General features: G+C 36.9%; 1 protein-coding gene across 2 annotated transcripts in view; it reads left to right on the top strand.

Moving 5' to 3' along the window:
* The window catches only part of ARHGAP6 (Rho GTPase activating protein 6), a 462,552-nt gene that overhangs the window by 403,583 nt on the left and 41,528 nt on the right, over positions 1-17,441 (top strand). For both annotated transcript variants that reach the window (XM_045856110.1, XM_045856111.1), the window contains exons 4-8: positions 5,013-5,269; positions 7,305-7,500; positions 12,762-12,817; positions 15,941-16,091; positions 17,120-17,268. In XM_045856110.1, the coding sequence (XP_045712066.1) occupies positions 5,013-5,269; positions 7,305-7,500; positions 12,762-12,817; positions 15,941-16,091; positions 17,120-17,268 (809 nt within the window). The remainder of the gene's footprint in view (positions 1-5,012; positions 5,270-7,304; positions 7,501-12,761; positions 12,818-15,940; positions 16,092-17,119; positions 17,269-17,441) is intronic.

Below are 17,441 nucleotides of genomic sequence, written 5' to 3' on the forward strand. Positions count from 1 at the left end.
GAGTTCTCACAACAGAGGGAGATGTATGTGTGCTTGCTTATAACACAAAACGTCAGGAAGCAAGAATGTGAGTGAGCACTGAAGGAAGGGCCAAGGGAAGTAATTAAATATGCACTGGGCCACTGTACGTTTTTCCGAGCAAATCATATTTATATATTATACAGGCTCAGTGAAAACTTGTCAGTGTTCTATAAGGCTGCACAGAGAGCTGACTGGGGAGAAACAGGTCCTGATGATTCCAAAGAAAAGACATTGCCCATGCAACTCAGGGGAGAAGTATCAGGCTTCATGGCAAAAATTTTTTTTTCTTTTTTAAAGTAGCTATGATATTTAAAAGAAGATATCCTAAGCTTAAGTGAAGCTTAATTGTATGTCATCTTTTCCAAACATAAAGCTCTGTCTATGTCAACACATCCATTGCATGTGTGAGGGGGGCAACATGCAGATCTTGCATAGTTGTAATCAGTTCACATTATTTTCTTCTATTTGAGTATCATCATTTGGGTTCATAACGGTTGCACATGTAAAAAATGATAATCATTTGAATCCAAGAGTAAAATAAGGAAAACAGGAAGCTCTAAATGACCTCTTGGTTTAGATCATCTAAAAATAAATAGGAGCATCGTATTAGAATCAAATGGCTTTCCCAACAGAGATTCATTAGATGTTTGGTATGCTTTCAGCAAAAAGAAAGGTGCCAGATCTTTCTTTTAGTATAGTATAGACTAATTAGTATATACTAATTGATTTGATCAGAATGAATCATGTCCTGTATTTTATTTAATTGCTTGACACAATATACAGCAGATCATGTGACACTTCTGCATCCCTCCTGCCACTTAAGCATCGTCCATATGACTTCTGATTTAACATAGAAACTAATCCAAGACTGATGCTGGTTCAGAAAACATTTTTTTTTCATACAGAATAGTTCCAAGCCTTTAATTTCTCTTACTTTAATTACTTGGCAACCAACAAACGTTTTTAAACTTTTAGAACTTTGGAAAATTTTTTGCTTTTATCAAAAAGAAATTACCTTGGGGGTAAAAGTTTAAAAATAACTACTTTGTTCCAGTTAATGTGGTTCCTAATCAGAGCACCAGAAGAATGGGTTTTATTGGGGTATAAATCTGGGAGATTGGTCCCCTCTACACAGCGTGTTTTCAGATTATGCCATATATTTATCAACATAAAATCTGGGGATTGTTCAGGTCTGGCACCTTTCTTTTTGCTGAAACCATACATGGCATGTTTTATTGTTCCTGACTGTCTAAATAGGTTACTGCACGTGAGCTGACGTATAGGAATACTTGATACAAGTTTATTTTGCATCATATTAAATAGCAGTAGAAAAATCAAGTATTGGTTATCACTATGTAGGAGTTCTGAAAAAAAATGTAGTGAATGCTGTCAATGAATGCTATTACTGGAGATGAGAGAACCAGGGAGAGTGTGATTCCAGAGAAGAGTAGGAAGGAACTACCTCCATAAGCATGAGTGAATCACAACACAGCTTTTGGTCTATATGCTAAGAATATTGAGACACCATCAAAGTGTAGTGAGGAAAGGGTAGCTTAATGTTGTGTTTAAACAGATTGCCACAACACAATGTAAAACATGAACTTGGGGTTGGGTGAGACAAAACTGGGAAGAAGCCTGATTCTAGAGCTGGAACCATTTCTGCTGAGGACAAGGTCCAGGATAGGGTGGAGGGAGTAGATGAAAAAGGTGGCACACATGAAAAAGTAAGAGAAGAGAAGGTTAAGAAGATGGGAGGCTAGAGAATCAGGTGGGTCATTTAAGTAGATATCCAAGTCACCCAGGATGATGGTAGATTAGGGTGGTCACCCCATGAGTCAAAGTCAGGGACAGTAGAAGAAACCAATGAGCAGGAGACAAGGGAAAATTTACAATAGCAAATTTCTGCCACACAGTGGGATGTTGATGATATGGAAGTCGCAGTAGGGAGCAAAGAGGATGGCATTCCACCTCCAGTCCCCACAGTTCATGGATAGGGGAAGCAGATGTTTTTTACTAAAGACAGCAAGAGAAGCAATCTCCTTAGTGAATGCATACCACAGATAAGAACATGATACACAATGTCCCTGGCCCCCAAACAGTGAGTCTTGGTTAATGTCCTTAAGTTTTAAAAACCTATTATCAATTTTATTAGCTGCTATCATCACAGAATTTCTAGGGTCCTATTTTCTGCTAACAGAAGAGCTTTGAACCCACAGATAAGCATGGATGCCCAACAGTTTACACTTAAAGGAGGGTTTTGCTCAATATACTTGTGATAAATTCTCAGTTTCACAATAGTCATAATGTGAGGGACAATAATATTCAAGGAATTCTGCTTAGAATTTTACAGAGACTAGATGTTGCAACACAAGTTTAGAGCCATAGAGACATCTCATTTCTGGAACTTATAAGAGTGCTCAGGAGAAAGCAACAAGAAAGTAAAGACTACCTATTACCAAAAGAATAAACTCAGCCAGGAATGAAAGCTTATTAGAAATAAAAATCTGTTATAGGTGGCTATACCTCTTGAATGTGAATAAAAGAAAAATAAAAATCTGGGGAGAATGACTTCATGTATTCCATCTGTTTAATTTGTATTCAGTTATTTCAGTTTATAAGTAGAGTGGCAGATTTTCAGATATTAAAAATGGCATTCCTTTCCTATGTCTCTGGGCCCTCTGTATGTCCTCCTTGGAGAAGTGTCTGTTCAAGTCCTTTGCCCATTTTTTAATTGTATTGTTTGGCTTCCTGGTATGGAGTCACATGAATTCTTTACATATTTTGGAGATCAAACCCTTGTCCAAGGTATGGTTGGCAAATATATTTTTCTATATGGTTGGTTCCCTTTTCATTTTACTGCTGTTTTCTTTAGCCGTGGAGAGTGATAATGGGTGAAAATAGGGGAAGATCCATCAAGGAACATGTAGAAAGGACACATGGACAAAGCCAAAGGGTGTAGGTTTGAGGGTGGGAGGTTGGGATGGGTGGAGCAGGGGGGTGTGGTGGGGTAAAAATGGAGACAACTGTACTTGAACAAAAATTTAAAAAATATTAAAAGTTATGGATTCCAAAGAAAACCCATTTTCCATCTTTTTTCCCCTAGGTATATTAGAAATCTCTAAATGAGACTAGTTTGTTTTCTTTGTGTAGAAAACATGGCTAGAGGAGAAATTCATAGTCTACATCTCATGTTAAATTCTGCTATGAGCACACCTTCATGAGCAGACATGTCACTTGATATATTTATTAATGTCTTTTTGCTGTTATTATCCCCTAACAGTTTTTATATACTCCGTGTAAGTCAGCCTCACCATCCACATGTTTCTCTACTTTCCCCAACCTTTTTGAAATAAGACTATTTGATTACTCCCATAGGCAAGAGAGTGCTGATTTATGTAATAAATCCTGAGGTACACCACAGGTGGTCTGGTATTGTCCCCTTTGGTCTCTAATTTTGCTAGTAGTGGAAGTGGTCTTTCATCAGTAGTGAGTATTGGATGTTGCTACACTGTCCACATTGATCACTTAAAACAGATTCCTAAATTATTTTTGTGTTATTATATGCCACCTGGTTTGTTGATGGAAAATGGTAAGCATCCTCTGAAAAATCCCAAAATGCTGAGTGAAAGTGCTGAAGTTTTCATTTTCCACTTCAAAGTGAATTGCATGTTTTGATAGAACCAAGGTGCAGATTTTCAAGTGTTATTTCTGCTTTTAATGTAGAGTTGGCTATTAGCTTAGTGATGTTAAGAATGTTGCCATGGTCAAAGAAGAAAACCTTTTAAAGCCTCTTTCCACCTGATTATACTAGCTTTTTCCTTCAAAGAACAAACAACTTCAGAAATGTTTCTTCTTGATCATTCTGGTTCTGTTCATAGGGGTTATAAAAATAATGGAGAGGCAAGACTCCAATTTGCTGCTGCTAGGAGACCTAATTTTGAGCCTAAAAGGAATAATTTAATTATTAATGCTTTAAGCATGGATCTGAAATGTTGCCAATAAAATGCCTGGCCCTAAGGGTTGGTGTGCTTACAATTTGTGCATACAAGTTACTACAGAGAATCAGAAAGCAACTGGATGTACATTTCTAAATAAAGCCATAGATTTCTGCATCATTCTCCTTTCTCAAAATTGCCCTTACTAGAGGATTTAACAAATTCTATCCTGGGCCCTTCACCAGATATTTAATGGTGAGAATCCACTTCTGCATGATGCCAGCAGAATGGCTTGAATACAGATGATGAGAGTGACAGCCCCAACCAGAAAAAAGAGCAAACTTCTTCCCAAGTTGCTCTTCTGTCTCTCAGATTATCGTTTTATGTGCTGGCTTTTTACTAGGAACCTAAAAGTGTATGCACTTAACTGAATTTCAGTCTTTGTTTCATGCATCTATTTTAGCACATGATAGACAATACTATGTTTATTTACACATCTGACTCTGTACTACCCCACCCCACTCTTGAAACCTTTCAGAACCAAGGACTGGACCTACCTTTCATAAGCTCTATACTCCCCATTGTGTAATTTGCCATGGCCCATAATACGTATTCAATAAGTACCTGTTGAATAAGTGTATAAGTGCAGAGTCTTGCCATGCCTTGTAAGTTTTGGGGGTTCTTGAGACATAAATTGAAGACTAACAGTTTATAAAACTGTATACTCATGAGGATAAAATATTATGCACATTCTATCAATAACATCACATTTCTCTATAAAGTTATTTTCTTTAGAACATACTTCAGATATGTGAGAAAAACTAGAGAACAAGATTTCTAACATCTATATCCTTTATACATACTAGCTTTCTTTACTGAAATAGAATCTTTGGCTATTCTGATAAACACAAAAGTTGTCTTCGTATTTTGATTGAGCAATCAATTCTTCTGAAAACAGTCATTTGAATATGTCTTCCCTGAGGTCTGAAACATGAGTGAGAGTCTTCACTGGTCCAGTCTTTCTCTGAAAATGAATGTTTGTTTTTTGGATTCCAGAATTCATCCCACAGGCATTTGGAATGCCCTTATCCCAAGTCATTGCAAATGACCGGGCCTATAAACTCAAGCAGGACTCACAGAGGGACGAACAAAAAGATGCATCTGATTTTGTTGCTTCCCTCCTCCCATTTGGAAATAAAAGACAGAACAAAGAACTGTCAAGCAGTAACTCATCTCTCAGCTCCACCTCGGAAACACCAAATGAGTCTACATCCCCGAACACCCCAGAACCAGCTCCTCGGGCCAGGAGGAGGGTGAGTTGGCCAGTATTTTCTCTGTCACCAATGCTAGGATAGCTGAAGATGTATAAGGTTATTTTTTGAGCCTCTGCTCATATGAAAACTGTAAATATCATTTGTGTTGTCCAGGTATCTGTCAACAACTCCACTCAGGGAGAATTTACACTAGCTATATGGCCCCTGGAATATCCTCAAAGCCTTTCCCTGATCCCTCTCATAGCTGTTGGGTGCCTCTTCTTGGTTACCCATATGACCCATGATATCCTGAACATTCAACAACACCACCATGGGTCCTGATTTATTGCAATCTTCTGTTGTATTAGAAGACTCTCCCATGAGACTGTAAGGCTTGAGGGCAGGTCTAGATGTTTTGGTTAATTTCTTCATCTCTAATTGAGAACCATGCCTGGCCCAGTGACTTTCTGCTGGTCTTCATAATCAATGACATTTTTCTTATCAATGGAACTTCCTTTTTCCCCAAACATAACCACAGAATTATGTGTGTGTGGGTATGTGGGTATATAAAATCAATACTGATATAGTACTATTTATTGAGTATTTCATCTAGGTATTATGCTATTATTTGGCATTTCAAATTTCACATTTCAATCCAGGAAAGTTGAGTTTTCAGGATAATTGGTTGGTGATTGGCTGAGTCAGTTGATAAATGTTCGTAAAACTTCCTAGATTACTGGGACAGATCTTCTCTCATTTTTCTCTTGCCTGGAAGCCCCAAATCTTTGTCACCTCTAGCCATTGACTACTGCCCTAGTTAACATTCCAGACACTTCTCCATTGAAATCCTTATTTCTTAATCAGCTCCCAACATTCAGGACCTCTCCAAGACAGAGGGGTACTTGAGTCAGTGCTGTTTTTCAAGGCTTTGGCTATGTTTAAAAATGAAGAAATTATGACATTATGGGACATTTGAATTTGCATGGTGGAATTGTTCTTCCAATCCTGTCATTCACTGTTTCTCAGACTGTCCATACAAACCCATATGTGGTAATAACAGCAGAACTCTACATTAGAGTTTTCTGGGAATCTAGAGCCACACAACTGGCCTCCCAAATACTCTCTCCTCTCTGTTCAGGCCTTCCCAGGACACCAGTAGCCAGCTTCTTCTATGTTTCATTAAAGAATGGGTGGCTATACAGACATGGTTGGTTCCCTGTTTCTTTCTCCTCAGCCTTTACCATTCTTTGCATGCCAACCCTCTTTCTACCTACCAGTATCTCATCTCTTTGCCGAAGGCTTTCTCTGATGCCCAGAGAAGCCCACCCATACAGATGACAGGCTTCAAGTACTGAGGCATTAACACCACCTCCCTGCCCATACAGAAGCTACTCTTAATCCATGACTATTGACACTTGGAGTATAAATACCCAAGCTCCCTCATACCTTAGCAGGGTTGCCTCTGAGGTGTTTAATCTACACTCTCCCCAGAGGTCCCCATGCAATTGGACTTCAGCTTTCCATGGTGGTCATAGGTTTGATGATCTGCTTTCCCTTCCCCTTTGGTGGCTGCTTTCCCTTCCCTTTCTCATTTCCCCACTCCCCTGCAGGTATCTCATGGGACCTCTTCCCTAATAAAGCACTTGGTGCTGTCTCTGGGGGTAAACAAACTAAGACTGTTATGGAATCCTCCTATTTTAAAAATCTACTTTCTAGAGTCATAGTTGAATTTTTTCATTCACAAGACTTCTCTAACTACCTCATTCATTGAGTATGTGATGTTTTCTGGTTTCAAGGAGCAAAGTGGTTGGGTCAAAATATTTTAATTATATGTTTTCCATCTCTTGTCTTTCATTTGGAAAATGTCTATTGTTGAAATTGTAACTGCTATTACCTTACCCTATGTCATAGAGGTTTTCTAACTTTTTTAAAAGATGTTTGTTTGTTTTTCCTTTTAATATACAAACAGCACAATTAAGCAGTATGGTTTCAAGTGTGATACTTATAAGTAAAAGTATTTCTGGATGGCATTTGGGGGAAGCTGTTTTATTTTCTCTGTCAGCACTCTTTGTTCATATCTATGTGTGATTTGCAGGGTGCAATGTCGGTGGACTCTATCACAGATCTTGATGACAATCAGTCTCGACTGCTAGAAGCTTTACAACTCTCCTTGCCTGCCGAGGCTCAAAGTAAAAAAGAAAAAGCCAGAGATAAGAAACTCAGTCTAAACCCTATTTACAGACAGGTTCCCAGGCTGGTGGACAGCTGCTGTCAACATCTAGAAAAACATGGTAAGCATACTTTTCTGTCGGTGAGCAAATACAAAAGACTTGAATTGATTTGAGCATCATTCATTTAAGCACCCATTTTAATTCTGTGTTCATTTGATGAAACTCTGTGCCAAAGTTTCCTTTGTGAAGATGACTTATGGATGTGTTTGCTTAAGAGATTACTTAGCTAACCAAGATTTAGAGGGGGAAGAATCTACCTGATGTCTTTCAAACTGACCACACCCCAGGAGCCTTCAGAAAAGTGACTGTTAAGGCTAAGCATTTTAGGGGAGTACAAAATCTATTGCACTGGGTCTGTCCCCAGGGTTCCCTTCAAACAGAGCAGAGCCACTTTTATCTTTTTTATGCCTTGAAGTTACTCTTAAGACTTCCTCTACAAAATAAGAGTCCAGCTTCTTAAAAGAGGACTTGAAAACCATTCCTAAAGTGAATAGAAAATATACAGCTTTTGACAACAGGTTTCTAAAATGCTATTTGCATTTTGTGGAAGGTGTCCACTTAGAATTCCCTCACAGTAACCCTTTGTGCAACTCAGTTCCACTTAGTATGTTGACTTAAAAATACTGTACAGGTCTTAGAAAGTATTACTGAAATTTAGACCTGGCTCATCAAATGGACATTGCCATGATCTAAATTTGCTTGCTAGTGTTAGCATGCATTTTGTGGACATGAGTAAAGTCTTTTAACTGCTTCTTTATTTTAAAAATAATATGTTCCTTATAATAAAGGAAAAAAGGAAACAGAAGAGGAAAAAATTCTGGGGCTATTATGCACACATCACATAACATAACTAATGTTAACATTCTCATTTATTTTTTTCCAGTAAAACTGAAAATTCATAAAAAATTAAGGATATAGCTAAATCTCTTAATAAAATCATTATATAAATGCAGACAACTGTACTTGAACAACAATAAAATTAAAAAATAATAATAATAAATAAAAATAAATCATTATATGTGGAAATCCCTTGACAACATATGAGTGAATTAATTAATTATATTGAAGTTTTATTTGTTTATGCAAAATTTTAATATGTGTGTATACATCTGTGTTTATGTGTTTATCTGTCTCTTCTCCTTGACAGGTAAACTGGAGGTTAAGAAAAAGGTCTTAGTCATTTTGAATTCTCAACACTTAGTATCATGATTAACACGATATACATGTCCAATGAATATGGTTTGAACAGAATTGTTCTTCAAAATAGCTTAACAACTAAAGAGTAAAGTATTATGAATATGTAAATTCAGTTTCAATTACACTATGAGGAAGAAAAAAAGAGACACTTTTATAACTATAATTTTCCTTATAAAATATATAGAGAATGAATTGTAAATATGTTAAAGAATTCTAAACAGGAAAATTCCACTCCACTTATGCAAGAATCCAGAGACAGTTTGAGTAATTGCTTTTGTGAAAGAAAACTTGGTACATCTTATAATTTATTTTCTTCTCGAAAATAATTTATTTTCTTCTCAAAAATAAATTATAATTTGTAAAATAGCATTTCCTTTAAGCTTATTAAAAAACAGGCCAATTCCTTTCTTTTTGGGGGATGATTAAAATGCAGTTTAGGACCTAAAGGAAAGAAGATAACCTGCGTGATCTTTCAACGCCCCAATTCTGTTCTGGGTTTCCATGGAGCTTAGACCAAATGTCTCCGGGAAAAGAAGAGACATGTCCAGAATCAAACAGATTAATATCTGTTCACCTTAAACCAATGGAAAAAAGCAAACTTCAAAAATAAGTCTTTCGTAAGATTTTTCTTGCTAGTTTTTGAAAATGGGTAGAAGACTTTGCTTCCCTTTAGCCTTATAAACATTTATCAGATATCTTTCTATTATCTCCAAAATTGATCTAGACAATTACCTAGACTCCATCTATATTTCTGTACATCACCCTTCCCCCCTTATATTTCATCCAAATGCTTCCTATACTATCAAGTCAAAATTTCTTAAGCATTCTCAATTCCCCAGTAACACATATTTTTTAAAAAGACTATATAATAGAGAGTCAAATGCTGTTATATTTCTGGGATTTAGGACGATTTTAGGGTGGGGCCTCCTACTTATTATGCCTGCCCTTATTACTTGAATTCCCTAAGCCTGAGATTCAGGTTTTCTGGGTCTAGTTTTCATTTCAGTTTCTGATGAAAAGGAGAGAAAGATGATCACATCAATTTCTGGGACAGAACACAGCAAAGTCACGTTTCTTTGCCAGATCTATGCCTTTTATTATGTACACCTGTTTTATCAGTGATTGTCTTAAGTGAAGGTTACTGAATGTCTAGACTGTATCTTCTCTTTGAAGAAAATCACTGTGAGGCTTATGTCAGAGAACAGCATCGGCTATCTGAATGCTGTCATTTGCTCTACCTAAGCAAAGTAAATAAATAAAATAATTTTTAAACTTAAAATAGATAATCACTTGAGATATATAGGAATTATAACAATTGATCACTAATTAGTTATTTTATAAACTGTAGTCATTTTTACCAAGTGGAAAAGTACTATAATTGAGAAAATCATGTCATGGAAATGGATATTTTGAGCAGCCTAGAGGAATTCAACCAAATGAAAAATATCAATATCACCTATGTAGAAAATGCTGTTATGTGATATCTCACTTAGGTAGAAATTCCAACCATCAGAAAACCATCAGAAAATAAGAAAAAAAGTACAATTGCTGAGACCTACTATTATATTAAAATTTTCCATTTTGCACAGAGAAGACTCACTCAGCATAATGAGAGCATATCTCTCTTTATATATGATGACATATGATTCTGAGTAGTTTATATGCATTAATTAATTGAATCACTGTCTATATTTTGAGGTGGATACTTATTATGCTTATTTTGCAGATGAAGAAATATAATTCTGGATTTGATTCTAATCACTTGATTATCCTGTTTTCAAACTCCCAGAGAGATATAGAAGTGATAAATTACACTGGGGGTCAGACTCAGTTATGAGGCTGACACATTGATGATAGCAACAAGATGGTACAGAAATCTTTTGAAAATAGGTACAAAGCAAAATCCTACCCAAGAGCAAAGCACCAAGAAAATTAGCCTTTACCTTTATTCTCTCAAATCATTCTGAAAATTCAGGACACAATTTATAAGATATAGGAGTGATAAATAGGTATTTATAGATTTTATAGTTTTTAACTAAAAAACCCTAGAAAACAAACTAAAAAGCCTTATACTTAAAAATAATGTGGCAAGAGCATAAAATAAGTATACAGAAAGATTATACTAGGGAGAACATTTTCAGTGGCAAGAGAGAGGAACCTAGATAAAACCAGATTAAGCAAGTCACCCCCTACAAAAAAAATCCTATTTATATACTGGGAGTCTAAGTACTATATGTAGATTCAGGCATAGCTGGACTCAGGGTTCCAATGATGCCATGTGTGTGTAAGTCTGTTTGCTGGGTTTACTCTCAGACTAGATCTCTTCATGTGGCTACAAAACACACTGACAGCTCCGCTTCAGCATCACCTCTGAGCCGATTATCCGGAATGAAGACGAAGTGGGCCACCATTTATTCTGCAGTGAAAGAATGAATGCAGACAATGAACATCAGTGGCCATAAATAATGCTTGCATAGGAAGGGGAGTGTTTCAGATATTCTGTGCCCCGGAAGGAAGTGCATAATACCTCTGATGAAGTATTTTGCCCCCCAAATCAAACCTGAATCAGAGGGAACTCTGGTTCTAACTATGTCTTCAAAGGAAATAAAGGGGAGAAAGGAACATACAAATGACACCATGAGTGTCCAAATTCAAATGATGGGGAAATCTGTAGCAGGAAACCAATGCTCTTTCTTCATGAAACCAATTACAAAAAAAAAACACAGAGAGGGGAAACACATACTGTAACAGATTTAGAGGCACATTGACCTAACAGTTTGTAACTCTTATGCGAATGTTAAGTAGAAACTTAATGATATTAAGCAACTATTATTGAAATTTCTAATGTGTGATAGTGATAATATTTGTTTTAAGAGGCCTAATTTTTTTTAGAGCAGAGTGTCTCAACCTCTGCGCTGCTGACATTTTGGGCCACATAACTCTTTTTTATGCATTGATTCTATAATCCCACTTCTAGGACATGATCCTAAGAAAATCAGAAATGTGAATGAAGACCTACATACAGTTGTTCATAACAGGATAATTTATAATGCAAAACAAGTGCATGTATGTTGCGGGACCTATATGTCATTCAGAGGGAAATATGTGAATTGTGGCACGTTCATACAGTCAAGTATTTTGCATGCATTTTAAATGACATTTACAAGGAATTTTTACTGGCATAAAAATTCTTACAGCACAGTATTGAGTAAAAGTGGTAGCAGTCTCTCTCTCTCTCCCCTACCATCCCTCCCTCCATATATACAGGGATGGGTAAAAGTAGGTTTACAGTTGTGCATATGTGAAACACAGTTTATTCTTGTATTATTTATTAATTATTGTATTATTTATTTGTAGTACAAGTGTAAACCTACTTTTGCTCATTCGTGTATATATGAAGAAAAGATTGGATAGAAATAAACCAAAATTTTAAGAGCAATTATTTCCACATCAGGTATTTTTCTAAGTATATTATGTTTGATTATATTTTACATTTTTCTACACTTTATAGACTTTCTTTAATAAGCATATGTTTTCATTATGATCAGTAAACAAGAAATATCTATTATAAATATTGATAAAGAGCTAAAAATCTTATAAAATGCATGATTAGGTAATTCTGAATAATAAGAGAATTTTTCTGATATGGAGGTGTGGAAGTACATAATATCACATTAAAAAGATTTTTATCGCCCTGGCTGGCGTAGCTCCATGGATTGAGCGCGGGCTGCAAAGCAAAGTGTTGCAGGTTCGATTCCCAGCCAGGGTACATGCCTGGGTTGCAGGCCATAACCCCCAGCAACCGCACATTGATGTTTCTCTCTCTCTCTCTATCTCCCTCCCTTCCCTCTGTAAAAATAAATAAATAAAATATTTTTAAAAAATGCATTAAAAAAAGATTTTTATCAGAAATATTTAACATAAAATTGTCCTGGTGCTTATAGTGCTAACCTATAGGTGCCTGGAGAATATAGGGCGGATAAATAAGCATGCGTGCACACTGTTAAGGTACTATTGCTCTGTGTGTTGCAGCTCAGTGCTGGCCTTCTGTTCTGTTTCTATTTTGATTTCTTCCAGAGTCTCAAGCCATTAAACCAGACTTTATGTTGTTTGCTTATTTGCAGGTCTCCAAACAGTGGGGATATTCCGAGTTGGAAGCTCCAAAAAGAGAGTGAGACAAGTAAGTGCAAAGTAAAGATTGTATTTTATGTTTCACTTGAATTTCAATTGAATTACCTCACTCTAAGTTCAAGTTTATGCAACTTCATTTCTGAATATCTTTTCTGTACCTTTCTGACAATTATAGTATAATTGACTCCCAAGAGGTAAAAGGCAACAACTCGGAAGTTCAGAAGTGTCCTGATTGAGTTAGAATCAAACACTTGAAAGCAAAATGTCCAGATGTGTGCTTGGCATGTACAGCCAAACAAAACTAATTTATAAATATATTACTGAAACTGTAAAAGCAGATTCAGAGATACCTAATTAGCAAGTGATAAGAATAGAAAACAGTTGTATAGCACCCATTTTTACTAAAATGCAATATGAATAATGCCATTAACATTTGTATAATGCTATGTTTATAACTTTACTTTCTCAAAAATAAATAATTCTCCTGAAGTTTTCATGAAGTCATTGATCCCCAGTTCATTTTCAATGTAGGGACTGTATTGGGCAGCATTCTTGCAACTGAAGTTTGATGTTAGAGCTTCAGGAATAGGTTCCTGTGACCAGGCATGTATCTGTATTTATGATGGTTTCATAAAAGGCAAACCATCTTTTGGGAAAAGGATTCATTTGTTGGCTAAAGGAAAATTAAAATGTTATTTTGTCTTTGTTGGTTCCAACAGAAAGAAATGAAGGACTTAACTTAAAAATGAAGGTACCTGGAGAATATAGTGGGGGACAAATAAGCATAAATGAAAATAATGTTTAGTTGGATGAAGTTGAAGAAATATTTGTTCATATTAATGAAAATAACTGAAGTAACTCCCTCTTTGTCTATATTTTTGTCAAGATAAGAGGGGCCTTCAAGAAAAGTGTGTTTTCTGTTTGGTTTGTTTGTTGGTTCTTATATTTCTCAGTCACACAAGATACTATTGAACTCCATTTCACAACAGGACTTGCAGAAAGGAACATAGCATACGAACATTTCTTAGGCCTAGGCAGAATTGCAGAATGTTTTCACAAACATTTCATTGAATCTACTTACCAGTTCTGAGATTAGCCCCTTTCAACCACTTTTGAGGATTAGAGAGATTAAGAAATTTAAGTCAACATCACACAATTTAGCCAGTGTTAAATTCAGGATCACACAACTTAACCCAAGCTCTTTCCATTATCCATTCTTTGTACGTGTGCACATGCTCAGAAAAGAAACTTGGTGTGTCTGAATGATCACAAGTAGGAGTGGCACCACTGGAAGCCTTCTTTCTGTCTGTCTGATGCACACTAATAAGTTGCCCGGAATCGATGAGCAATTCAGGACAGGAATTGGCATTTTCCTCAGATAGATAGGTGGTGTCCGAAATTACTCCTTAGTTATATCTGGATCCAGAAAAGGAAAACCTTTGCATAGAGGTTATCTTAAAAAATATAATTAGTGGTTATTTAAACTTAGATTTCAAGAATGAAAGATGCCCTCACTCATTATTTTAACTTGTTATATCCCTTCTTAGTACCCTATACTTTTATAAATTTTAATCTTCACTGTATTTTTCTATTACTTTTTATTCACCTTTTGCCCCTGCCCCTAGCAATCCCCACAGGTCCATGAGACCTTTTTCCTCTTTGCTCAATTCCTCTACCTCCTACCCCCACCCCCAACTAGCTGTCATCTGCTCTCCATCTATGAATCTGTCTCTATTTTCCTTGTTAGTTCAGTTTGTCCATTAGAGTCAACATATGAGTGAAATCATATGGTATTTGTCTTTCCCTGACTGGCTGATTTCACTTAGAACAGCTGTGTCAAACTCATTTTCACCAGGGGCCACATCCGCCTTGCAGTTGCCTTCACAGGGCCGAAACAATTTTAGGACTGTATAAATGTAACTCCTCCTTAACTGTTAAGGAGTTGAAATTACATTCACCCATCTGAAGGCAACCACGAGGCTGATGTGGCCCCCAATGAAAATGAGTCTGACACCCCTGACTTAGCATAATGTTCTCCAGGTCTATCCATGCTGTCTCGAAGGGTAAAATTTCGTTCTTTTTTATGGCCGAGTACCATTCCATTGTTAAAATGTCCCATAGTTGTTTTATCTACTAACCTACTGATGGACACTTGGGCTGCTTCCATATCTTGGTGATTATAAATAATGCTGCAATGAATATAAAGGTGCTTATGTTCTTTCGAATTGGTATTTTGAGTTCCTCAGAACAATTGTCACAATATTAACAGTTAATTAATCATTTCTAGGGTTACCATTTTACTACCTGTTTCTCTATCAGCCTGAGAGCTGGGGGAGGGTAAAGACTTTGTCTCTTCATTCACTACCACTATTTGAGTGTCTGGGACCCAGGAAGTGTACAGTACATCTTTGTTGAATGAGCAGATGAATGAATGATTGAACACAAAAACTCTTACAGATGTTTATTGTGTAGAATAGATTCGTGAAATCATAATTATTTCCACAGCAGAGAACAATATATAAGATAAATTGAGATGTCAGTGATGAAAGTAGGGTGCAGAGTTATGACTCCCTTCTTCTTGATATTGTGTCTTCTGCTGCTATAAATAGTAATAAACCTAGTATAATGATTTAAGGCAGGGAATCCTTCTAGGAACCCTATAAGGCTACTTGATAAATATAAGGCAGCTTTTTAGTAATTATCATCCTTCAAGACTTAGTTACAAATGTCTCATCAGGGTTTTAAATTTCATTGTTTGCAGAAAAATCTCTTTACTTTCTTGCTGAGTATTTCTGTAAAATGTCAAAATTCCAACATGGTAAGATTGCTGACATGCAAAACTACTATATAGCAGATTAATTCTTCCCTCCCACATTTGTGGCTGACCTAACCCCTTAGCTCTTCCTCCCAACTTCTGGATGTCATTATTGAACCCTTCTGCTTGCATCATTAACAGTAAACCCACAGATACTTTTATTTAATGATGCATTTTATATATATTCGTGGCTGAGTTGCATAGACTCTGTATATCAAGGTGACATGTTGTTGCATCTCTTCCTTGGGTGTGCCCAAACTTAATGCCATTGCTGTAAGTCACAGTACTTCTTTTGCTTGGCCCAGAACATAGACGTGTGGTGTTATGAGACTGCCATTTGAACTGTTATTTTTCTAGTTACGTGAGGAATTTGACCGTGGGGTTGATGTCTCTCTGGAGGAAGAGCACAGTGTTCATGATGTGGCTGCCTTGTTGAAGGAGTTCCTGAGGGACATGCCGGACCCCCTTCTCACCAGGGAGCTTTACACAGCTTTCATCAATACTCTCTGTGAGTATTATAGACATTAGCAGGAATGTGTCTGTGGATTACCAGGATGTCTAACTCACTCATCCAAACCTTGTGCATGTGTTTCCCAATAACTTTTTAGTCCTTATTTCTTGGTCTATGATGAGTGGGTTACTTGGGGAATTTTCTGGGATTTACCTTGGAGAGAATTAGCAAGAAGAAAGTTCAATAGAACAAATAAAAGTAGCCAAGAAGAATTTGAGATGCTTTCAGATGACCCTAGGACAGCAGAAAGTGTTATATATTGATACTTTGAAGTAACAGCAAGAGTTCATATTGAGTCTGTGCCTAAAAATGAGTTTGCATTTGTTGTATGAAGAAGGAGCAAGAAAGGGACCCAGAGTGAGAAATGGAGGTGGGCAACATTCCAGGGGAGCAGCATGGCATAGCCCAGTGACAGGACTTTCAGTGTGGCTGCTTCAGGGCTAGAGACACAGATCCCACTGGGGAGAAAAGAAGGGTGAGGGGGAGTGAGAATAGGCCATAACTGTGTCAGCCTTCATATCTTTCATCCTCCAATGCTACAATTCAAATAGGACCACAAAAACAGAAAAGACAATATTACTGTGCACTCTCATGCTTATTGCCAACAAAAAGTCTATCGCTTGTGTATTAACTCAGATTTTATAATGTTTACCAGTTCTCAGTCATTGTTAGTAAATATTAACCAAAAATGAAAGATGGTAATACATAAAGTAAAAGATGAGTAATGTCAGGAAAAGGAGGGGGAAGAAAGTAAGGGAAAAAGTAAGGGAAATTAAGTTACTTTTCTAACCTAGGTTATAATGCTTATTCTAGATGTTACATTTCTTCAGGTCTAACTTATCTTTATATCCTTCATAGAACCTTTCTGGTAAATTGCTAAATCAATGGGAGAGTTAGTGAAGGAAAGAAATGTGACTTGATAATCCCTTTCGGAAGAAAGTTGAGAGGGGGCCTCTCCTCTGAGACTAAATAGTGGGAGTTCCCCCATTTTACTTACTTAGAGCACTTCTTTTTGCCTTGCTTAGTGTTGGAGCCAGAGGAACAGCTGGGCACCTTGCAGCTCCTCATCTACCTTCTACCTCCCTGCAACTGCGACACACTCCACCGCCTCCTACAGTTCCTCTCCATTGTGGCCAGGCATGCCAATGACAACATCAGCAAGGATGGGCAAGAGGTATGCACCCCTCTGCTGCCATAGACACTGCGACTCTTCCCTTCTCTTATTTAAAAGGGCAAGCCATCGATTTGGTTCAAACTTTTCACCTAGTGGAAATACACCTTAACTTTCCCCACCTGTCTATGTAGGAAGGGTTAATGCAGAGTTTTCTCTAGAAGGACAGTTCCTAA

This window comes from Phyllostomus hastatus, unplaced genomic scaffold (assembly GCF_019186645.2).
Source record: "Phyllostomus hastatus isolate PE091 unplaced genomic scaffold, TTU_PhHast_1.1 phas_scaffold_12, whole genome shotgun sequence".
Taxonomy (NCBI): Eukaryota; Metazoa; Chordata; class Mammalia; order Chiroptera; family Phyllostomidae; genus Phyllostomus; species Phyllostomus hastatus.